Here is a 25938-nt window from a genome sequence, read left to right as displayed (position 1 = left end):
AGGAATGAATGTACATGCTGGAGGCTAAGGTAAAAAGACTGGTCAAGACAACAAAGAGCAAGGTTGAAGTCAACCCGAGCAGTTCAATGAGAGTCTGCCTACAAAAGCAAGCAAATAAAAACAACAAAACTGAAGGCAAATGCCTACCATTTAGAATGTCATTAAATTCATTGTGAGGTCTCTGACAGGTATTTTGAGTAACCTTGGTGGTCCTTGATACATTACTCCAAGAAGATCTCTCTATAGAAGTGCATTTGTGATCCTGCTCAGACCCAAGAGAGTCTTATAGAGCGTCTGCTGCAACTCCCTTTGAGGACACTATATTCAGTGAAATAAACCAGTCACAAAAAACCAACTACTATGTGATTTCATTTATAAGCAGCACTTAAGAGTAGCCAAAATCACAAAACAGAAAGCAGGATGTTAGTTTTAGAGGGTCAGACAAAGCGGGGGGCAGGGAGTTACTATGAGAGTCTGTCTCAGCAACATCAAACTGCAGGACAGAAAACAAAACAAAACACAACATACACAGACAGAGACACACAGACACAGACTGACTGACTGAAGCTGGATATGGTGGCACATACTAACACTTAGGAAACAGAAGCAGGCTGACCTTTCTATGAGGTCAAAGCTAGCCTGGTCTGTACATAAATTCTAGTCCAGCCTAGGCTACAAAGTGAGACAATGTCTTAAAAAATAAAAAATTTCTTTTGGTTGTGTATCACAAACGACTCTTAAATTCATTTCCTAAAGGTGCATTTTGTGTTTGAATCTTAAGTCCTTTTACTTTTTACCATGTAAAAATGTTTTTTGGCCACCTTGTGTTTTAAGAAAGGTTCTAGCTATATTATGTGCCTAGGGTGGCCTACTATTCAATATTAGTATGGCTCATATTGGCCTTAAAACTCCAGATTGTTCTTCAGCCTGAAATCATTGCCATGCATGAGTACTTCACCTAAAATATTCTTACATAATAGAAAGCAGGCCTGAAGACTCAGTTATATAGGTATAGTATAGTTTGGAGACACTTAGGCTGGGGTTGGGGAAATAGCTCATCAGTGAAGATGCTTGCTGCCAAGACCAATGAGCCAAGTTAGATTCCTGGGATCCATATGGTGGAAAAGACCTCACAGGTTGTCCTTGGGTTTATCCTACATCTGCCACAGAAGCAGCACACACACACACACACAGGATAAATAAACAAGAAAATAAAGAAGTTAGTTAGACTGCTGTTATTTAGACCACAATATCTTAAGAAAGAAATTACCTTTTATCGTTCTCTTGTTCTTCTTCCTGTGGCACTGTCTTCTGCTTTTTCCTAGACTGTTCTTCTAACAGCCAATGTTTCCTCTTCAACCCCTTCTTATGTTCTGAGTTAAGGTTCACACTCTGCACCACAGCCTCAATCACATCAGTAACTGTGTCTGGACTTAGGTGCAGTGCTACGTCTTCACCTTCATTCAATTCTGGGTTGACAAACTGGGCAGCCTGGAATGCTTGCATTGATACCACAGCTTGGAGGGGACATTTCCGAGGTCGACCTGGTCTGCGTTTCACAAAATTATTCCCTGTCCTGGCCTGCCTTTGAAGTTTTTTGGCTTTTAAAATTTTATTGACGTGGTCCAGGTTTTTCTTAGTGGCCAAGATTTTGTCATAATTGCACATTTTCCGAGCTTGGCGCTGCATAGCTTCAACTACACTTCTCTTAATATGATGGGGGGAACATCTACTTGCTAACTTTTCAGAAAGGAGTGGGATATTATTATCACAAGAGTCACTTGGGACTGCAGGCACTAGAAGACTATCTGATTTACCTAGGGCTCGCTCTTTGCTATGGCTATGGCCTGGACTGGAGGAAGGTGGTACAGACACAGTTGTAATTGAGGCATCAGTATTTTTCTCCACGGACTCTTGCTCATCATGTTGTACTATTCGCTGCAACAGACTGTCTACAGAATCATCCATAGAAGCAACCAATCTGGGACTTCTGGAGGGAATTCCATTCACTAAAAGAGACAACACAGCACACACAGACAAAAAAATTGATCACTGAGTTATCTAAATTGTTTTGTCTCTTTAAGTTTGTTTCTTAGCCTTTTGAGACAAGGTTGGGCTACGAAGCTTTTGCTGGCTTAGAATTTACCAGGCAAATTAGGCTGGTCTGCAAGTTGTAGTGATTGAGCCTCACTGCCTCTATCTTCTGAGTACTAGAATTATAGGCAATCAACCAGCTTTTAATTTAATTAATTCTTTATTTTTAATTTGTGTGTGTGTGTGTGTGTGTGTGTGTTTGTGTGTATGTGTGTATGGCATGTGCACAAAGGTTCCCACAGAAGACAGAAGAGGAGTCAGATCCCCTGAAGTTGGTGAGCTGCTGGATATGGGTGCTGGGAAATGAACCCAGGTATTCTGGAGAGCAAGCAATAAGAGCTCTTAACTAATCCATCTCCCAACCCATTCTTGTATTTGTTTAAGATAGGTCTTCTGTAGTTCAGGATGGCCTTGAATCTACTACATTTGACTATCTTGAATTCCTAATCCTCATGTCTGTTTCCCAAGTGCTGCACTTACAGATGTGGACCACCATTCCTAGCTAAGTAACTTTCTACACTAACAAAAGGTGAAGAAGTATTAAAGGCTATATAGTTGAAGACTAGAAAAAGAGCTAAACTTCTCTTTCTTTTTGACTGTTGGTGATCAAAGCCTGAGACTTGCCTATATTCGGCAAGTTGTTTAACACTCAGCTAAATCCTGAGCAAGATGGGTTCCTTCCCTTCTTTCTTCCTGCTTTTTCAAACAGGGTATTACACTGTAGCCCAGGCTTGCCTATAACTGACTAGGTAAGGTTATCCTCTTCCCTTCGCCTCCTAAGTCCTGTGGCTTTTTTTTATATGTGTTTAGTGTGGAATCAAATTTGTGTGTGTGTGTGGGGGGGGTCACTCTTGTGTGTTTCTCACAGACTATCCATCTTATTATATCTGTAATTGGAACTAAACATCTATCTTTTTCAAGAAGAGTTAAGTGTGCTGAACGACTGAATCATTTCTTTAGCTCCATGACTAAGGACTTTTAATGGGTTGGAAGCTTTAAAAGTTGGACTGAATGCATTTTACATCTTGAGAGTGTGGGGACAAGGGATGGAAGGTTATAGCTTAAAAGTGATGTGTCTGAGTGTCAAGTGGACAGGGGTAGTGTTGTGATGGGTTAGGTAAGTGTGAATTGTCAACTTGAAAAAATACAGACTCACCTGGGAGATGGGCTCTGAACATGCCTGTAAGAGATTATCTTTCTAAAGGAATTAATGATTTTATTTTGTGTATACATGTGTGGGGTGAATACATGGAATTATGCACAAACAGAGGTCAGAGGAGAACATTTTGTCTTCAGTTCTCCTTCGACTTTGATGTGGATTTGGAGTGTTGAACTCAGGTTGTCAGGCATGTGCAGCATTATAGATTTACCTGCTGATCCGTCTCTTCAGCCCAATCTTGATCTAGTTAATGAGATGGGGAAGACCCACACACAGTAAGTGGGGTCCTTCTTCTAAATGGGATCCTGGACTACATACCTTGAGAAAGGGAACTGAGAGGCAGTTTGTATCTATCCCTCTATATTTCCTAATTGTGGATATGATGTGACAAGCTGCTTCAAGCTCCTGCTACCTTCAACTATGAGCTAAAATAAACTATTTATCCCTTAAGTGTCTTCTTCCAAGGCATTTTTAATCACAGGAAAGAAACTAAAACAGTACCTAAACTCCTAATATTTACTATTAATATCTACAGGTCATTGTTTTTTGTTGTTGTTGTTGTTGTTGTTGTTTTCCAGGACAGGGTTTCTCTGTGTAGATTTGGCTGTCCTGGATCTCGCTCTGTAGACCAGGCTGGCCTTGAGCTCACAGAGACCCACCTGCTTCTGCTTCCCAAATGCTGGGATTAAACGAATTTGCCACCACTGCCTGGCTCAGGTCATAGTTTTTTAATCAATGAATTTATCTACATGTTTTTAAAATGTGGCCTTAGCTGACATGCTTAGTGGCTCATAACAATGTAACCTCAGCATACAGGAGGCTGAGCCAGAAGGTTTATCAAAAATTTCAAGACAGCCTGAGCTACATAGTGAGGAACAAGACAGTCAGGCATAGCAAAACTATATCCAAAAATATTGAAATTAGTGCTGTTGAGATGGCTTAGGATAAAAGCATTTGCTGATAACCCTAGGGCCCGCAGTAGTGGAAGGAGAGAACTAACTTCTCAGAGTTATCCTCTGATGATAGTCTGCATGTACACACACACACACACACACACACACACACACACACACACATCTAAAATTAAGGAAATGTTATTAGAGCTAGAGTTCAGTCTGTAGAGTGCCTGTCTAGTATGTAACAACAGCATGTATCAAATTTTGGGGACAAACCCAGTACTTGGGTAAAGGGCGGAGAATCAGATGTTTAAGGTAAATTTGGCCACATAGTGAATTTGAGTCCAATCTGGACTAGATGAGTCCCTATTAAAAACAAACACAGGAAACAATGCTATCATTCTTGTCTGTAAAAAAACCCACTTATTTTACTTTATTTATATGTACTTATGTGTTTGTCACAGGGTACAGATGATCTCTAAGGCCAGAGGAGGATATAAAATGCTAGGAACAAAAATCAGGTCCTTTGGAAGGGCAACAAGTGCTTTTAACCACTAAGCCATCTTTCTCGCCCAATTCCAGACATTTCCCTAAGTACTAGGAATTATAGATATATCTAGCTAATCAGGAAGTGGAGTTTTCTGAATGTTCCAAGTAACTTGATGTTAAAATTCTCAAAATGAACAAGGTGGGGGAGGAATAAGGTAAGTGATCTCTGTTCCTCTTCCCAATGTGGCCAGATTGAATAAACTTCCCTTTTCTGCCTTCTGCATTCATTGTGCCTTTAACTGGTGGGTGGTGGGGGGGGGGGATGGGATTAGCTTTCTAGGGCTGTTAGAGCAGCTTCAGACCCTAACCATAGAATCCACACTGCAAGAACTACTTTCTTTAAGTTGTGCTCTGGTCACGGCTTGCATGTACACATGAGTGCATGAACACACACACACACACACACACACACACACACACACACACACACACACACACACACCCTTGCTACTGTCCAACACAGATAAACAAAATCATTTCCAGTAGCCTAAAAAGTCCTTAGGTATCCTTCCACTCAGATCATCATGGGCATAAGTCAAGAAGGTACCCACTGTTTCTGTGTCCTCTCAATACAGATGATGTTTGCCTTTCTAGAATTTCATACAATGGAAACCTGGAAAACACAGTTTTATTATGTGGTTGTATTCCTGAGAATCTGTCTGCTGAAAAGAAATGATTCCTACTTGACGCTTCTGACGCACTGTGCCTGCCTTCTCTTGGGCTTGCTAGTTACTGCTGCACACAGGCAGGTTAATCACTAAGGGAGGCTCTGTCTGACCTCTCTCATTACCCTTTCAAAGCTGAAGGCAGAGAGAAGCCACTATCCTAAATCTGCAGTCACTCTGGACTCTCAGAAGATAATCACTGCTCCAAGCCCTGTAAGGGACATTCTTTATGAGTTGAGAGATGCATCCTGGAGCAGAAGTATCATCTGAAACACATCTCAGCCCCTAAATTGTGAGGACTTCTTTGAACTACTTTGTTCAGACACCAGAACTGATATCTTCAACAACCCAGCCATATCCTGGCCACTAATAATAAATAATGCCCCCTCTGAAAAAAAAAAAAAAAATCTCTCCTTCCCCCTCCTTCCTCTACTGAAAGTGGAAGGAAGCTCACTTCAGTACTCTGAAGGTGGCCTTTCCATTGGTGGACAGTGGCTGTAGGACTAGCTGAACCACGGCCTGTAATAATCCCCTTTTTTAGACTTACTGATCTTTTTTCAAAGATTCATTTATGTATTATGTATACAGAAGAGGGCACCAGATCTCATTACAGATGGTTGTGAGTCACGATGTGGTAGCTGGGAATTGAACTCAGGACCTCTGGAAGAGCGGTTAGTGCTCTCAACCTCTGAGCCTGATTTTTATGTGTTTTTGTGCATGTATGTGTGTGTAGCATGTGTGTGTTTGATGCCTGTGTAGATGAGAAGAGGCCCAGGGACTGGATTGATGTATGGTGTGTTCAGTGAACCTGAGTTCTCTTCAAGAGCCAGAAGTGCTGGAATGGCTAAAGGATAAATGTTCTTAACCACCAAGCTCTCTCTTCTGCATATAAGTTGTTTGGTTTTTTTGCCTGCATATATTTAAGTCCACCAAATACATGCAATTCCTTCGGAGGCCACAAGACAGGGGCTGGATCTCAGTACCTGGAGTTACAGATGGCTGCTGGGAACAGAGTCAAGGTCCTCTTTATGACAGCAAGTGCTCTTAACTGCTGAGTCATCTCTCTAGTCCTTTTTCTAGCTTCTTTTTACAAAAAACTGGTTAGCTGGGTGGTGGTGGTGCACACTTTCAATCCCAGCACTTGGGAGGCAGAGGCAGGTGGATCCCTGTGAGTTTGAGGCCAGCCTGGTATACAGAGCAAGCTCCAGGACAGACAGGGCTACACAGAGAAACCTTGTCTCGGAAAACAAAAACAAAACAAAAAACAAGCAAATTGATTGAATAAAAATAGGAAATTATGGGGCATAAAACTTAACTTACTGTTTTTGGGGGGGAACATTTGTACCATAGGTCACGTATGGAGAGGTCAGAAGACAACTTATGGGAGTTGGTTTTCTCATTATCATGTGGAGTCTGAGATCATGACTTTAAGTCTTTAGGCTTGGTAGCAAGTGCTTTTTTCCAGTGAATTATCTTGCCCTTCCTGTTTACCTTACTTATATGTAAATCTTTTTCTTTTCTTTTCTTTAATTGAGACAGACTCTACAACTGCACAGAGATTCACTTGCCTCTTCCTTCTGAGTGCTGGATCCAAGGCTAGCCCACTTTGTTCTTGGACTCCGCCAATTAGCTTCACTTTTCCTTCTTTGCTCTCCCTCCTCTTGCTTTTGCAAGCTTGTACATTTTTTGAAGTCTCTCTCTCAGCTTCCGAAGACTCAGTTCCTTGTTTTTAGGGTCACTTGTAGCCCAGGCTGGCTTTGACCTCCTGCATCTACCTCCCAACTGATAGATCTGCCTGCCTCAACCTACCAGCCTTAACAAACAACAAAATGTTTCTTTTTTTAATTGGTAAAGAAAACATTATTTTTTTTTTCATTATTTTTCCCCAACTACCCAGGTTTAAGCCTAAGGTCTTATGTAGGCAAGGCACAATCAGCCTTTAGAGTAGCAGAAAGTAAAGGTCCAGCCACCCAAGGACTGAAATTTCAGTGTGAATCATCTATGACCCATTAAAACAATCTTTCTTCTCTCTCTCTCTCTCTCTCTCTCTCTCTCTCTCTCTCTCTCTCTCTCTCTCTCTTCCTCCCTCTCCCTCCCTCCCTCTCTCCTTCCTTCCTTCCTTTCTTTCTTTCAGATAGGGACTCATGTAGTAAAGACTGGCTTCAAATTAAAACATTATATAGCTGAGGTTGGACTTGAATTCCTGAACCTCCTGTCTCAACTCCGCACTGCTGGGATTGTAGGCATATGTCATAATGCTATGCCAAGGACTGGACTTCTCCATGTACTCCAGGTTGGTCTTAACCTCACAGTGATCCTCTTACCCCAGGCTCAAGATGGGTAGGATCACAAACTGAGCCCCATGTCTGGCTCAGAAATCTTTGTTTACCCCAAGGTCATGAAGATTTTCTCCCATGTGTTTACGTTTTATGGTTTTAGAAAGTTCACAGAAACCTATTTCAAGTTAAAATTTCCATGGTCTACAGTCAATGGTCCTTTCTCTCTTTATAAAGCCATCTTCCCGATTTTTTTCATTTTTGTTAAAAAAACAATTTTCATAACATTAAACTCCTGTTGGAGACGAATGAACTGAAAGGGCAGGGATGGGATCTCACGCTGCAACATCACTACTTCTGAGGTTGAGACAGGATTTCTTTGGTTTCTAGCCCAGGCTGGGTTACACAATGATTCTAGGCCAGCCTAGAAAAACAACTAACCAACTCATCCATAACAACAAAGACCACCACTCCAAAGGCAATGTACAGGCCCCCCAGATGGTACAGTGGGTGAAAACACTAGCTGCCAGGCCTGATGATCTGAATTTTGTCTGGGGCCCACCAAGTGGAAAGGTACAACTGATTTCTATAAACTGTCGTTGGGCCTCTGTCCTGTGCTCTTGCTATACAAACACACACAGTAAATAAATAATAAAGACTTTTTAAAAGAAGTCTATATAGAAGTAACTATTACTGGTCTTTTAAAGTTTTTTTTAATTATATTTATTTATTGTGATTCAGATTATCAAACTGGGGAGACATATACCTTTTTTCACAACACAAACTCAAAGGCCCCACTTCCAGACTTTGTGTTTTACTAAGCCCTACTATATGTTTACAGTCCTGGCAGGAATGGACACTCTTTTCTTAGAGATAGAGTTTCACTATGTAGGCCTGGCTGGCCTTGAACTCATTGGCCTTGAGATCTGGCTGCTTCCGACTCCCAGGTGCTGGGGTTAAAGGGGCCTGTCTTGGCCGCTGTTCTATTGCTGTGAGGAGACACCATGACCATGGCAGTCTATAAAAGAGAGCATTCAATTGAGGTCTTGCTTGTGCTTTCCAAGAGTGAGTCCATGAGCATCATGGTGGGAAGTATGGCAGCAGGCAGGCATGGCACTGGAGCAGTAACTCAGAGTTTACATCTTTTCCACAATGGGGGCAGACAGCAAAAGAGACTGAGCCTGCTGTGGGCTTTTGAAACCGGTGACACACTTCCCACAAGATCACACCTCCTAACCTTTACCAAATAGTTCCAACTGGGAACCAAACATTCAAATAGATGAGCCCCTGGGGGCCACTCTCATTTAAACTATCACAAAGGGTAAGAAAAGTGTGCTCTTTCACTTGGCTATCAGATAACGGAGACAATTTTCCCTCACAGAGACATCATATAGGATAAGGAAATGGCTAACTAGAGGAGGAATTTGTCTTCAGGAAAGTTTTCACCAATACTGACACTTGCTGAAGCCTGGAGCCTGAAGGACTGCTTTCTTTCCTTGTTTGTTTTCTGTGATAGGGTTTCTCTGTTCAGCCCTGGCTATCCTGGAACTCACTCTGAAGACAAGGCTGGCCTTGAACTCATAGAGATCTGCCCACCTCTGCCTCGAGTGCTGGGATTAGTGATTTGTGCCACCAACCCCAGCCTTTGTTTGTTTGTTTGTTTGAGACAGGGTCTTACTATGTAGCTTCAGCTGTCCTGGAACTCACTCATAGACCAGGCTGGTCTACAGAGTCCTGCCTGCCTCTGCCTCCCAAGTGCTGGGATTAAGGGCGCATACTACCACGCTCAGCTTAAAATATATTTAATGTTTATTTATTTTGTTTTGTCTGTGTTTTGCTTCTATGTATATCTGTATCTTGTGCCTTTTGGCCAGTTCCAATTTTAGTGAAGCACCACAAGGGTGCTGAGAATCAAACTCAGTTCCTTCGCAAAAAGAAGTGCTCTTAACCACCACTGAGCCATCTGCCCAGCCTCAGGACTATTTTTTATGCATATTGATCATCTATTTAAACCCAAACCTCATGTTAGGATTCCAATGGTAGACTTAGAGGAGGGAGGTCAATGGAACTCTATGTATCTCTCCTAAATATAGGCACACAGAATAAATATCCCTTTACTGCTTTTCTCTATTTATCATTGCACTGGTCTTCTGAGGACAGGTGGTCATAACTGATTAGTTAGGATGCTGTTCAGTCCCAGGCTCTGACCTTACCTCTGGTAAAAATGTGTCTATTCTTTCACTAATATCACACTGTCTTTTTGTGGTATGTGGGCTTTATGTACAAATGTGTAGGTGTGTGAACACATGCATGCAGATGCCAATACATGTATATGCTTGAAGGAGCTAGAGTTCAATGCTGGGTGTCTTCCTCAATCTGTACTTTATTTTTTTAAATAGGGTCTTGCACTGACTCTGGATCTCATCAATTTGGCTAAACTGGCTCTGATATTAAATTCCACCTGTCTCCATACCTTTAGCACTGGAGTCACAGACACATTTATTATACACAGCTCTTCTGGGAGTGTTGGGGTGCCAACTATGGTCCTTGTGCAGCAGACACTTTACCCATTAAGCCATCTCCCCAGGCTATGCACTATAGTAAGCCACGTGGAAGTCTTCAAATTTTGTTTCTGAAAGAACGAAACTGCTCTGGCATTTTATAGATGGTATACTTTTCTTTTGGTGTGTGTGTGTGTGTGTGTGTGTGTGTGTGTTACTAGTGATTGAATCTAGGGTCTTAACAGGAATGGCAAATACTTTACCAATAGAGCTATACTCTTAAACTTTTTTATGTTTTTTTTGTTTGTTTGTTTGTTTTGTTTTTGAGACAGGCTTCCTCTGTGTAGCCTTAGGTGTGCTTGACTGTCTGGGAATTTGCTCTGTAGACCAGGCTGGCCTCAAATTCAGAGAGATCCATCCACCTCTGCCTCCCAAATGCCGGAATTAAAGAAGGCGTGTGCCACCACCGCCTGACTCCCGTTTATGCTTTTTTTTTTTTTTTTAAATAAAATTTTATTTATTTATTATGTATACAGAAGAGGGTGCCAGATCTCATTACAGATGGTTGTGATCCACCATGTGGGTTCTGGGAATTGAACTCAGGACCGCTGGAAGAGCAGGCAGTGCTCTTAACCACTGAGCCATCTCTCCAGCCCCCGTTTATGCTTTTTAAGACTAGGTCTCACTCTGTATCTCAGGCTGGCAAATTCTTGGTAAATCCCGAGCTCCAGCCTCCCAAGTACTGGGACTCCAGGTGTGAGCCACAACAGACACTGGGTCCTCTATAAATTTTAGAATTAGGACCTGTGAGGTGGCTCAGCAGGTAAATATACTTGCAACCAAGCCTGACAATCTGTGATGAGTCTGTTCAGTCTTAGGGTTCCACATGGCAAAGGACAGAACCAATTTCAGAAAGTTGTTCTCTGACCTCCACATATGCAAAGTGGCATGTATGCACCATGAACAAGCACACACACATAAGGAATATGTAAAAATAACAATGTATATTGTATATATGTGCCATGGATAAAACCCCAAATAACCCCATGAGTTAATTAATTCTGAAATCATTTTCATTCTAGATTTTAAAAATAAAAGGAACAACATTTTAGAATCAGCCCACCATTTCCAATGAATTTTATGAAGACCACATTACATGTATAAATTGGTTTGGAGAACCGTCATTTGGATGGTTAAGAGTCTTCAAAACAATGATATATGTTTTTCAACAATGCTTTCTAATTATTCTTTTGATATTGTGTCATGTAACCTAGGTATGTTCTATATAAAATGCAGTGTTGGGGAAAGAATCAGGGCTACATGAATGCCAGGAAAGCACTCTATCAACTGAACTATATTTTGGGGCCTTATAATTATTATTACCATATATACTTTTGAGACAGGGTCTTGCTATGTATCCCAAAGTGTCCTCAAATTCACAGAAATATCTCTTGCCTCGGTCTCTCCATTGCTGGGATTACCAGCCTACTTTGTATTTTTTAATTAAATACTTAATGGGAATATTTGAGAGATTTACCTTTAAATTAGTTATTTCATGGATAATCCTAATTCTACCTCCCAACTGCTGAGATTACAGGCATGTGCCAATATACACAACAACAATAATGTACTAAAGGGCTTCAAGCCACACTATTACAGAATATACTTTTACATAATTTCAATTTAAAACGTTATGTGGTCTGTTGTGTGAGTATGTGTCCACGTGCAGATCCCTGTGGAGGCCAGTGGTGTCTGTCAGGTCTCTGCAACAACAGTCCATGCTCCTGACTGCTGAGCCATCTTCCAGTGCCCTTACATTTCAATTGTTAAAAGTGAAACTCTTCAATTTCTCCGATATACATTCGGGGTGACACTGAGATGACAAGACCCCTTTTGTCTGTTCACGCAGACCTGCCAATCTCCAGTGGCAGACAGGAAACTGTCCTGAAAGCCTAGTAAAACAATAGCACCTACCTGTTGAAGAGGTGCTCTCAGGGGAAGACCTCTTATGGGTAGGGCTACAATTTGTGCTTTCTGATGATCGCTGGGAAGGCTTATCTGAAGTTGACTGAGAACCTGGGAAGAAAGACAAAGAAATCAAAGACAATTCAAGACTACAAGAAGTGACTGTTAGACCGCGCTGTGATAGAAGAGCAAACTGTAGCTGCTTCACCGCCATACCCTGTAACATGACACGTAAGCTCACAGTAAGAAGAGTGTGGCCAGGGGAACCCATGCCAGATGCTGCTGATAGAATTTCCCAGGTCTCACAGAATTGTAGATTAGCAGAAAGGAAAAACACTAGATTTTTTGTTTGTTTGTTTTGTTTTTGTTTTTGTTTTTGTTTTTTTGAGACAGGGTTTCTCTGTGTAGCTTTGCGCCTTTTCCTGGAACTCACTCTGTAGACCAGGCTGGCCTCGAACTCACAGAGATCCGCCTGTCTCTACCTCCCGAGTGCTGGGATTAAAGGCGTGCACCACCACCACCCAGCAGAAAACTAGTTTTAATGGTAGGACAAAAATAAATTGTGATTTAGTTTCATGTACTATCACTATGAAATATTTACTGATAAAAATTGATAATCTAACCTGTTCCTTATTTTTTATTAAAACTCATCATATATACCAATAAATAATACTTATCCAACTCAGGTATCTTATTTAATAGACTCAGATACAAAGTAGAAGCTTGGACCTCAGGTTCATCATCTTTTGTTTGTTTGTTTTTGGTTTTTTGAGACAAGAGGTTCTCTGTGTAGCTCTGGTTGTGCTGGAAAGTTGCTCTGTAGACCAGGTTGGCTTTGAGCTCAGAGATCTGCCTGCCTCTGCCTCCTCAGTGCTAGAATTAAAGGCGTGTGGCACCACACCAGGTGAAGTCCATCATCTTAGCCAATTCACAAATACTCACATTCTGTTTTCAATACAAAATATTTAAAGAACCGATTATAAATTTATTTGTAAATATATCTTTAATGGTATACATTTAAGGTTACTTAGTTTATAGGTATAAAATGCCATAAAAACATTTAATTTCCCTTAAAAAAAGGTCTTATAATTTTAGCAAAACCCCAAATTGATGTAGCATAATTTAGTACATCTCTTGCTCGGAAGAAAACAATGATGTTCAGGAAAGATTATTTTTCTATAAAAAGTATTGTTTCTAATACTCCTTTCATAATAATCTTAAAAAGCCAGCTGTTGAAAATACATAATAAACATCAATTTTGTATTTGCCAAAAGAATTAGAAGCACTCCAAATTATTCACTTTTATATCTAAAATAAGCTTCAACATAAAATTGGAGCCACAAAAGAAACGAAAGCCTGGAAGAGGAGACCATCTAGAACTGCTAGAGGATTTAACCCTCTAATGAAGACAGGATTTATCTCTGAAGGACATTACAGGAACAGAAGATTTTAATGCAGCTAAGTTTCTATGATTTCCCTTGCTCTAAGAGAAAAAGTATAAACTGTTTATAAGATGCATGACTCACCATTCAAGAATGAGAAGTCAGATACTAGGAAAATTTATGCTGTAACGGGCATCCTACTTCTAACACAGTGATGACTGATGTAAGATCTACTCAAGAACAAAGATTGTTTAGTCTTGAATTCAAAGAGATATAAAAAGGGATTTTTGAAAACCAACTGTACAGTAAAATCCCCATGTTGTATGGCTCAGATATTCTACTACAGAGCTAAATGGTATGATAAAACATCTAGTAAGTAAAAAGCCAAGGAAGGCATCAATGAAGAGTAAGTATTAATACAGAAAACTTCATATACAGGACAGATATAGACTTCCTCCCCAGTTATGTAGCCAAGACAGAAGACAGCAGTGGCCAAGAAGCTTGAGACATCATTGAGCTCTGTCACCATTTCTGTTGAATGGGCAAACAATGGAGATTAAATGCCAGGGAACAAAGGGAGTTTAAGAGCACTTTTAGTAGTTCTCTCTCTCAGCCACAAACTGGCATCTACTGGGTATATTTTACATGCTTGGTATCTGGCTAGACTGCGGAGGTGGGAGGAAAGAGAAGCAAAGAAGAGTACCTAGTCTGCTCTCCAGGCTAAGGCCATGCATGTCACCATGTACTATGTTCAGATGACCTTTGTGCTCTCTGTTCTTGAGCTCCAGCTTCAGTTTCTAAGCTATTTGGTAACTTTTCCCAAATTTCCTGGTCATCTTCAAAAAGTCTTCATGAAGGCTTCAACTATACCTTTGATCATCAGGATATCCTGAGAATCACCCTGCCTGGCCTCACCCACCTCAGGGTTAAAGAGGGTACAGGCACTTTCTTCAAAGCTCCTTCTTTTGGTGGCATCTGGAGCTGCTGAGGAGGCAGTGGGAGGTGGAATGGGGGTCAGATCCCCGGAGATCGTTATTGGCAGCATTGTACAGCAATTCCTGAGAAACTGAAACAATTGAGAGAGAGATGGCTTAGCTCACTTAGCTTCTGAGCCATTTTTCATTTTCTGAAAGTAATGGAGGCCAGCAGCCTATTCTTAGAATTAAATAGAAGATTGGAATAAAAATTCAGGAAGGCTTTCATTTTTCATTTTTAAAAGTGTGTTTGAATCCCCTGTTCATACAGAACAGAGCTGTTCTTAGCAATAGTGCATATTGAGAGAATAAAGTTGTATCCCTGAGATATGTTCAAAAACAGTGCTGACAGGCACAGTAAGAAGAAGATGTAAAGTAAACAGATTTCAGACTGGAAATCAACGTTGTCACTTTTGAGCAAGAAATAGCAACCTGTTAAAGATGTGTAAAGTATGTTGGAATTGGCTTGTCAAGTTCCATTCCACAGCTAGGTGATTAGAGAGGAGTAAGAGAATGTCCAGAGAGAACTAACATGTCTATTCCAGCAGAGACCCCAACATACCTGTATTCCAAACATGAGACAAAAGGAAATGCAGAGTGGAGTGCAGTGTGGTATTTATGAAGTATATGGACCATGAAGAAAAGCAACCAGGGTTGGATTGTTCAGTCTTTAGCAAACTAAGGCAAATAAACACTCTTAACTCTGACTTTAAATTAAAGCACTCTAAATCATAGGACAATGTTAAGTCTCAAATGGGACAGTAAAATTTGTAATGTCACCTTATAAAATTCAATGTGGCTTATAAATGTTAGTGGTTACTACATATGAAGAGGTTCTTCTTCATGCTATCTGTTTCTTGGGGAGAGAATATCAATGACTGAAGTTAGGGTCTTGTGCTTTTCACTGAGCTACAAATCCAAAATATTTTAGATATTAAATACTTAAGTAACTGACACATTTAAATGAACATTCTATTTTAAAACAAAAATTTAGGTAGAACAGATACTTATGCTCAATTAGGGAGCTGAAACTAACATAGAGCTATTAATCATTCCCCTTAAGTGTAAAGTGGATACAATTAAGATGTATATCTGAAATGAATCTTAATGTACCGCCACTACCCTAGCTTCTCTCGGAAAGGGGTGATGATCTAATCCTCAGCAATACTAACAGATGTACCAACAGACTAAGTGGAACCAGGTGTCCAACTTTCTAGTTAGTTCTTTAACAAGTACAAAGCAGCTTTCTGCTTCCCCTATTAATATTTTGTGTTCCTCTAATTCATAGTCATCTTCCAAGCGGAGTTACCCAGTTTCACTCATGGTGAGGTAAGATTTGCCAGCAAAATCTCCATTCCTCATTGAACAAAGTGTTTATACGGATTTTAGTTCAAGAAAATCTGATGGGCTGGAGAGATGGCTCAGAGGTTGAGAGCACTGACTGGTCTTCCAAGACCTGAGTTCAATTCCCAGCACCCACATGGTGGCTCACAACCATTATAGTGAGATCTGGTACCCTCTTCTGGCCTGAAGGTGTACATGCAGACAGAACACCATGCATAATAAATAAATCTTTTTTAAAAATAAGGGGAAAACGGTATAGCAAAAAAAGAGGGGTAGGGGGTAAGAATGTTAGAAAATGGAAAAAAGAACATAAATAGACTAAGGACAATAATCTAATCTTACAGTATCCACAGAAATAAACAAAGACCAAGAAGCTGTCATAAAGTTGGTTTGTGGTTTTAAAAAAAAAAATCTAGATTTAATCTACTATAAAAAAGTGAATACTGCCAGGCGGTGGTGGTGCACCCCTTTAATCCCAGCACTCGGGAGGCAGAGCCAGGAGGATCTCTGTGAGTTCAAGGTCAGCCTGGGCTACAGCGTGAGTTTCAGGAAAGGCACAAAGCTACACAGAGAAACCCTGTCTCGAAAAACCAAAAGGTGAATACTATTTTCACAGACACCTGAGAGTAAGCAGAGAGTCAAATGGGCAAAGTTATTAGAATCCATAGAGAAAAGTGCCTCTGAGAATAAGCATCTGTGTGTAGAAGGGAGGAAGGATCAAAAAGAACAGACACAGAATCCAGTGAGATGACTGAGTAAGAAGGCTTGTTGAGCAAGCCTGACAACCTGAGGTGGGTTCTTGGAAGCCAGGTCAGAAAGAGACCTCACTCTCAAGAGTTGCTAACTGATCTTCACATACATACTAGGACATGCACATACATTCTCTTACAGAGGCAAACATGTGTGCATAAGTATGTGGGCACCCACAGAGACACACATTCTCATACTAACTGGAATAAAAAAATTAAAACAAATTAAAAAAAGAAAAAAAAATGGGCGTGGTAGCACACAATTTTAACCCAGCATGTGAGAGTTAGGGATAGGTGGTCTATAGAGGAGCTGCAGAGCAGCAGGGGTCTACAGTGAGGCTCCCATGCTGGGTAGTGGCAGTACAAGTCTTGAACCCCAGCACTCTCTGTTGGGAGAGGCAGGCACAAAGAGCAAGAACCTGGATAGCCAGGGCTACAAAGAGAAACCCTGTCTCGTAAAACCACACCACACCACACCAAAACCAAAACAACAACACCCCTCACCCCTTGAAAAAAAATACCCAAAAACCTAACATCCACACATACCTTTGAAAATAAAGATTCAACCTAACTATTTCACTGTGGCCTTAACTATTCCAAGATGAATTTTCTCCAGCTTGGTATATAGAGCTAGTTCCAGGACAGCTAGGGCTGTTACACATAGAATTCTGTCTCAATCCTCCCCCCCACCAAAAAGAATTGTCATGGTGCTAAATATGAATTAGAAAAAAACAAAAACACACTGACTGGGCATGGTGACACACGCCTTTGATTCCAGCACTTGGGAGGTAGAGGCAGGTTAGCCTGGTTTACACAGTGAATTCCAGACCAGCCAGAACTATATAGTGAGACTTGTCTCAAAATAAACAAAACAAAAAAGAAACGGATGAAACCAGTAATCTGGTCAGATAACATTTGTTTCTTCAATCTAAATTCATATTAAAGGCTTTTTACAAATTTATATACTACAGGTTTCATGTACATTGTTTGGAATTCAACAATAAATACTATACAAATTAGTAAATTATTTAAACGAGCAAACTGTCTGATGTTTCCAATGCTATATATATCTTTGGACTAACCATGGAATTACAGACTAACTTGTGCTAGCCTTAAAATGAGGCTTACAGTGAGTTCAAAGATATAGATTTATTTCAAAATAGTATTTCAAAGTAGTTTTATAACAAAATTAAAGCATGGCATAAAATTTTAGCTTTATGTTTGTGGTGTGCATGTGTGTATGACTGATCTGCATGTATGGAAGCACATGTTTGTGTGGGCACATGAGTACATGTAGTGGTCTGACTGAGGCTGATGTTGGGAGCATCCTCAATTGCTTATCCACCTTAATAATTGAAGCAGCGTCTCTCAATCAAACCCAGAGCTTGCTGATACTGATAGTTTTGCTTGCCAGCTTGCTCTGGAGAACCCTCGTCTCTACCTGCTAAGGCAGGAGTTATAGGCAGGCTGCTATGTCCACCACAAATTTATGTGGGTTCTGGCATTTCAACTGATGAGCTGTTTCTCCAGCACCAGTATTTGAAGACTTTGATGGAGTATTTTTGGTCCTGGATTTAAGTTCTGAATCTATTCCTGAATCTTTTGAACAAAACAGCGCTACAAGTTTCTTGTCAACAGGTTGAAAGGTGGGACAAGTTAAATCTTTAATAAATCTGACATAAGAAATAAGCGTACAGAAAGCAATGCATTTCATTTACTGCCGTCAGTTAAGTGGGGGAGGGTTAGGGTCTGTGCTCATGATTGTTTTTTTTTTTTTTTTTTTTTTTGAGCTGAGGATCGAACCCAGGGCCTTGCGCTTGCTAGGTGAGCACTCTACCACTGAGCTAAATCCCCAACCCGTAGTGTGCTCATGATTTTTAAGCTAAAAACAAACAAAAGACCCCAGAGTATTTTTTCTCTCTCTAATTAGGGAATTCTTCACAAAGCCGAAATTAGAACATTTACTAAAATGGAATTCTCCTGGGAACTGCCCGGAACCATCATAATCTAGTTTCTTTCTCTTTCTTTTTTTTTTTTTTTTTTTTTTGGTTTTTTGAGACAGGGTTTCTCTGTGTAGCCCAGGCTGGTCTACAACTCACAGAGATCCACCTGCCTCTGCCTCTTGAGTGCTGGGATTAAAGGGGTGCCACAATCTATTTTCAAATTTTACCCCTATATATTTATACTTTACTTACGGGTGCATCTCGGATAAAACTCTACACAAAGTGTCAAAATCACAGTATTTTCATCAATCGATGCTTCTTATCCCTTTCAGGTAAAAATGAAACAAAACTCAGTAAGTATGTTTTTTAAAACAACAACAACAACCAGGCCACCCTGGTCTACAGAGTCAGTTCCAGGACAGACAAGGCTGTGTGTATGTGTGGGGGTGGCTTTCAGAGTGAATACTTTTCTGAAATGAAAATAGTCATTTAATCACGAGGGACAAAACAGCGGAATACCTGAAACACATAATATATAATGTTTACATACAATCAATCAGAATACTGTCCCACTGGCCACTCTTTGCTATTGTTTTGTCCATTTTTAAAATCAGACTGTTCTGCCATGTACAGCTTGTTATGAGTTAAATACACTAAAAATAAGATCAATTTGATGGCACATACCTACAGTGGCACACTCCTATAATCCCAGCAATTAAGAGGCTGAGGCAAAAAGACCCTGAATTTGAAGCTAGGCTGCAAGATCTGTCCTTAAAAACAAACAGTCCAAACCAAACAACGAAAAAAACAATCCCGCTGGTCAGGCTGGTACACACCTGTATCCCAGCACTCAAGGCAGAAGCAGGAGGATCTCTGTGAGTTAGAGGCCAGCCTGATCTAAATAGTGAGTTCCAGGACAATCAAGGCCCAGTAGAGAGGACCTGTCCCCAAAACACATATACGCACGCACGCAGACAAATCAACCAACCCTAATTTAGGTCTGGAGAGATAGTTCAGGGATTAAGAGCACCCTCCAGAGGATCCAGGTTCGATTCCCCTACACTTACAGGGTAGTTCACAACCATCTGTAACTTGGTCTCAGTGGATCTGACACCCTCTACTGGCCTCTACTGGCACTGCACACACGTGGTGCAGACATACATGCAGGCAAAACACCTATACACATACCATAAAAACTATTTAAAAAAAAAAAAAACAAAAAACTAAGTTACGGTGTAGAGGGATGGCTAAGAGGTTAAGAGCACTTACTGTTCTTTCAAAGGGCCTCTATTCATTTTCCAGTACTCACGTCAGGTGACTCACAATTAATCTCTAACTCCTATTCCAGGAGATTGGATGCCTCTGGCCTCAGATACTCACACACACACATACCCACACACAGATGTACAAACTCAAAAATAAAAATTAAAAGAAAAACTCCCAAAACTTTTAGTTAGTATGATATGGATATTTTCTAATTGGTAGTGTGCATGCCTAGCATACCGCCAACATTGGCACTATGTACCCATGCAATCCCACAAGACCGAGGCAAGTGATCAAGTCATCCTTGGGTACACAGCCAGTTTTAAGATCAGCCTGGACTACTACATGAGACCATCTTAAAACAAAACAAAACAAAAAAAACCCAGCCAACCAATCAAACGAACAAAAACCTTACCCAGATAATACGTACATTTTTTAAAATGCTGAAAAACCAAGAAAGGAATGTTTGGACATTCCATGTCAGATACCTGTTCTCACCAGATATAGTTCCTGTCTACCTAATACAGATCAAATAATAGAAAATCAGTTATCAGGATTAGATGAAACCAGGAATAGTCTTAGTAATTAAGTATATAATGTTAAGACTATTAGGACTTTCATGGTTAGTATAGAACATGTAAATTAGAAGACTGGGTGCTTGTATATGTACGTGTGTGGCCTGTGCAGATATGACAGCCAGTGTTAACAGGGTATCATCCTCCAACTGCTTCTTCACCGATTTCTGTACTTTATGTATATGAGTGTTTTGTCTCATGTACACCTGCACACCAGGAAGAGGGGATCGGATCTCACAGGACTACAGTTACAGCTGGTTGTGAGCCACCATGTGGGTGCTGGGAATTGAACTCAGGACGTCTGGAAGAACAGCCAGTGCTCTTAACTACTGATCCATTGCTCCAGCCACACAAAGGTATTTTTTTCTTCCTTTCGTTCTTTTTTTAACAGGGTTTCTCTGTGTAGCCCTGGCTGTCTTGTCCTGGGACTCACTCTGTAGCCCAGGCTGGCCTCAAAATCAGAGATCCACCTGCCTCTGCTTCCCCAGTGCCAGGGTTAAAGGCATGCACCACTGCCTGCCCCTCGCCCCCAACTTATTTTTGAGACAAGGTTTCAAACTGAACCTGGAGCTTGCTTCTTTGGCTAGGACACTGAGGTTGTAAATCCTATGCCTGGCTTTTGGTTTTCATATGGGTGTTCATGGTCTGAACTTGGACGCTCATGTTTGCAGTGAGCACCATGCTCTTGAGCCATTTGCCAGCCTCAGACCCATTAGTCTTCCAACGATAAGCCACTTCCACTCTCATGACAGTTTGCTTTGTGTTTGAGATGGCTTCTCTGTGTAGTCCTGGCTCTTCTGGAACTCACTCTGTAGGCCAGGCTGGACTCAAACTCAAGAGATATCTGCTTGCCTCTGAGTTCTGGGATTTAAGGTGTGTGCCACCACACCAGAGTTGTGTCAGTTTTTTGGTTTTTATTTTATATGTATAGGTGTTTTGCCAGTCTTTGTGTGCCTGATGCCCAGAGTCTACAAGAGGGCATCAGGCTTTGGGATTGAAGTGACAAGTGACTGTGAGCTGCCATGTGGATGCTGGGAATCAAACTTGGGTCCTCTGGAAGAGCAGCCAGTGTTCTTAATCTCTGAGTCCTTTTTCCAGCCCTGTTCTCATGATTTGACTCCTCAAAACATGCCTTGAACCCATACGTCTGTAGCCCTAATCCGATTTTACTTATCTTTCCAGGAATTTACAAAAATAACGCATTAAATGTCAGTTTTATTATAACTAACCCATAATAAATTCAATCAATATAAACAGCAAACAACCTTGATTTTTCTTTCTTAATCAGTTATCAGAGACATATTTTGCTTAACAATTTAGTCTGCTTTAAAAAAAACAAACCTTATGTTTGAATAATTTTTAATGTATCCTTTAGCCAAATTCTTCTCATGTTAACATCTTACATAGCCAATACACATTTTCAAAACTAAGAAATTAACACTGGCATAATCTATTGATGCAACTGCAAACTATTCGAAGTTCAGCAGATTTGAAATATGTACTTTCCTACTCCAAGGTCTGATCTTAGACATCACATTGTATTCAGTTTTCATGCCTCTTCTAGTTTCCCATGATCTGCGATGACTTCCTAACCTTTCCTTGTTTCTTAAAGGTCCTTAATACTTTTCTGTAATACTGGAAAAATGCTTGAACATCATGTTCCTCTCTGCTGTTTTCTGATTACAGTGGGATTATGGGTTTTGGCAAATATATACAGAGATGAAATTTCCTACTTGCTGAACGTCAGGGAATGTACAATCACTCACAGGTTTCCTCACAGGTTGCGTTAACCTTACCCTTCGTTACTGTGTGTCCATCTTCCTAGTCTATTCTTTGAAAGGAAGTCAGTATGTGTGAATATTCAAGAGAAGTTTCAGGGCTAGAGAGATAGATCAGCATTTAAATGCACCTGCTGCTTGTGCAGAGGCTCTGGGTTCATTTTCCAGCTCCCACAGGCAGTTAACAACCATTTGTAATCCTAGTTCCAGAGGACCCAAGGCTGAACAGGGCACTGCATGTGGCTCACAGACACCAAATCCACATAAGGTAATAGCAGTAAAGAAGATAAAAGGAAGTCCCCTTGAAAGGGAAGAGTTTCATGCATCACTTCTGATCCACAGAACTTGTGTCCTTTTCCAAGTATTTAGGCAATCATTTAGTTCTATCAACACAACTCCTGGATATTTATTTTAAGGTTATAACCCAATATTAGCATTATTTAGTCACTTGATTGTTTCAGGTCTTGTCACTGAAAACTGTTTCAGAATGATAATTTCCCAAAGGTAAGCAACAATTTCTTTAATTGTGTGTGTGTGTGTGTGTGTGTGTGTGTGTGTGTGTGTGTGTGTGTGTCTGGGGTGAGACACTTTAAATGGAGATCAATTTAAAATAAGTTTGTTTTTAAAGTCTTTATACCTCAAGAATTAAGACCATCAACAAACAACCACAAAGACATAGTACATAAAGAAATCAGAATTGCTATAAAATAGCAAGAAAGCACAATTTAGATTTTTTATTTTTAGACAGAGTCTCACTATGTAACCCTGGCTGACCTAGAGTTGGTTGTATAGACCAGGCTGGCCTCAAACTCACAGAGAGGCAAACTCTGCCTGCCTCTGCCTCCAAAGTGCAAGGATTAAAGGTGTGTGCCACCAGGCTAATTGGTATAAAACTTTTATTTATATATTTTTTATTTTCCATTTATTCTTCAGCCTCCAGAAACTCCACATCTGCTACTGAACAAACTGTTCTTAGATGGACAATGTAATTGCTGCAGCCAGTTGTATACTTCAGTCCTTCTTCCCAGGTCATGATCATGTTTTCTACACTGTTTCTCAATCAGGGTAGTGCTATTATACAGCCCAGGCTGACCTTAAACTGTAGTGCCTTCTGTCATGGCCTTCTGGGTGCTTGGATTATAGGCCTGTGCCACCACGAATGACTAGGGCAATCTGGACAATAAACTTCAGACACCTACAAGGCTGGTGAGATGGCCTAACGAGCAATGGTGCTTACTGCCAAGTATGTTAAGAGTTCAGTCCTTGGACCCACATGGTAGAAGGAAAGAACTACTCTCACAAATTGTCCTCTGACCTCCACACACAGTGACTCCTGTCTATTTCCTGCCACAGCATATGTATGTGGAGTTCATAGGACACCTTAAGTTCTCTCCTTCTACTATGTGGGGTCCAGGAATTGAACTCAGGTCTAGGTGTCCTCCAATTCTTAGCTGTGGTTACAGGGACATGCTACCACACACACCCTTTTACAAGGGGATCTATTATTGATTGAGCTACTCTCTAGTCCCTTCCCCTAAAGTTTGCTTTGTCTTTGAGACAAGACTTGTTATGCAGCCTTGCTATTTCCTGTGTAGCCCAGCATGACCTCAAAGTCTTCTGCCTCTGCCTTCCGAGTGCTGAAGCTGTGTTCCCCTGCTCCCAGGTTTATTTATTTTATTTCAGGAGTGCCTTGCCTGCATGGGTGTCTGTATACCACATGTGTGCTGGTGCCCAAGGAGGTCAGAAGGGGTCACGGGAGCCCCTGGAACAGAGTTAGAGATGTCTGTGAGCCACCATGTGGTACTAAGGATAGAATTTAGGTCCTCTGTAAGAACAAGTCCTCTCAACCACTGAGCCATCTCTTCGGTTCCTGTGGCTTTCTAACATGCCGAATATACAATTTTATCTTTAGTGTCTCTGTCTCTCTGTCTCTCTACACACACACTTTGGGACAGGATAGGAAGACAGATGATTCAGGGGATGGGAAGGGAAAGAAGCCCTTCATTTAACAGTATTTGCAATGGAGACCATGTTCCTTTTATAGATAGATATTTCAAGTAAGTGTCAAAACAGTAATGACTTAGGTGTAAGGCCTAAGCATATAGCCTTCTACTTTCTCAGCTTACAAGCCTGCAATTTTCTAGAAATCTCACAAGAAACTCCACTTACAATAGACATGTCTTAACCACTTTGTGAAATCCTTATGACTTATGTAAGTTTTTACCATATCAGATTGAACCCCATCCAAGTTACCTCTACAGCCACCCACCTGTATAAATTTCATTTATGGGGGGGGGGGGGGGGGAGAAACACTGTTTTTAGAAACATTAAGAAACAAAACAGGCCTTAAAAAGTTTTCATAAAAATAACTACTAAGGCTGTTGCAGGAGGCAACAGAGTTGTAACTCTGTCATCTGCCCTACTACATGTATATATGCCAGGCTGGTCTTGAACCTGGACTCCTGTGTCTAGGACTATAGGCATAGGCCACTACATCCAGCTTAACTTCTCTTTTGAGATATAAATCCATATGTCTCATAAGATAGCAAGAAGGGTAAAGCTGTTTTCTTTTTTTTCCTTTTCCTTTTTAAAAAAATATAATTTGTTTTTATGAGTGTTTGTTCACATGTATGTATCTATACCACATGTGGCACCCAAACAAGTCAGAAAGAACATCATCAGATCTTCCAGAACTGGAGTTACAGACAGTTGTGTGCTAACATGTGGGTGCTGGGAACTAAACCTGGGTCCTCTGCAAAAGCTGCCAGTGCTGTGAACCACTGAGCCATCTCTATAGCTTCCGTAAATCTTTTTTTTTTTTTTTTAAATCTCTAACCATCTCCTTTGAGTAACACCTAATTTCACTTAATCTTATTACCATTCAACTAAATGCCCCAAAGAGGGATCTGGAAATGTTGTTTTCTCCTCTTTTTTTCTCCTCCAGAATAGTAAATCTTCCTTTCTACATTCTGCTGGGAGGGTCTGCAAACAGACAGATTAGATGTCCTTTGTTTTCTTTGGGGGGGGGGGTTGAGACAGGGTTTCTCTGTGTAGCTTTGCGCCTTTCCTGGAAAGTTGGTAGTTCAGGCTGGCCTCGAACTCACAGAGATCTGCCTGGCTCTGCCCCTCCAAGTGCTGGGTTAAAGGCATGCGCCACCACTTGGCAGGATGTCCTTTGTTAATCCACCATTTTCACACTGCTGTCCCTGTAATTGCAAGGATTGACCATCCTTCTGCTTTAAATTCTTGACTGGGGCTCAAAGAGCCTAGAGTTTTATACATGTGAGGTAAGTATTCTACCACTGAGCTACAGCCTCCCAAGTTCTTAACGCATGGTTTCGCTGCTGTTGTTAACTCCTTTTTCCCCCACCCCCAAGTCGCTCAGAAGTCTCTCTTCTTCTATTGTGGATTCTATTCTCTTCTTCTAGCAGGAAATTTCTTTAGTTTTGTTGAGTTCCTTTCCAGTTCAGGATGTTCAAAATCTGCTTTCCATCCTAGTTTCTCACCACAGCCTTTTTTATCCCTTTGGCTGTTAACTGTGCAGGTAGACAACTCTCCCATCACTCATTCTCCCTCTAGTTATTCTGTAACCCTAACAACACACTCTTCTCTCAATTATGGCATTATGTATTTGCTTACCCCTTACCATCTGACTTCCTTCACTACGCTGAAAAAGAGAAGCAGTCAGAAATCAGATCTTTGTTCACTATTACAAGTCAATAACTAGAACAGTGCTGATGTTTCAGAATTCAAGAAATGAATGAGAAAATTAATGAATAAATGGATGTACAGGATTCTGTTTCTTTAGGTAACTGTTGCTCACGC

The 25938-nt window shown here is 40.8% G+C and overlaps 1 protein-coding gene across 3 annotated transcripts in view; it reads right to left on the bottom strand.

Moving 5' to 3' along the window:
* Ash1l (ASH1 like histone lysine methyltransferase) overlaps positions 1–25938 on the bottom strand; it is a 138029-nt gene that overhangs the window by 74388 nt on the left and 37703 nt on the right. For all 3 annotated transcript variants that reach the window (XM_036190752.1, XM_036190750.1, XM_036190753.1), the window contains exons 4-5: positions 12115–12216; positions 1271–2009 (exon numbers count right to left, since the gene is read on the bottom strand). In XM_036190752.1, coding sequence (XP_036046645.1) covers positions 1271–2009; positions 12115–12216 — 841 coding nt within the window. The remainder of the gene's footprint in view (positions 1–1270; positions 2010–12114; positions 12217–25938) is intronic.

This window comes from Onychomys torridus, chromosome 6 (assembly GCF_903995425.1).
Source record: "Onychomys torridus chromosome 6, mOncTor1.1, whole genome shotgun sequence".
NCBI lineage: Eukaryota > Metazoa > Chordata > Mammalia > Rodentia > Cricetidae > Onychomys > Onychomys torridus.
The sequence above is the reverse complement of the archived record's forward strand: the minus strand, read 5'-3'. Positions and strand labels throughout refer to the sequence as shown.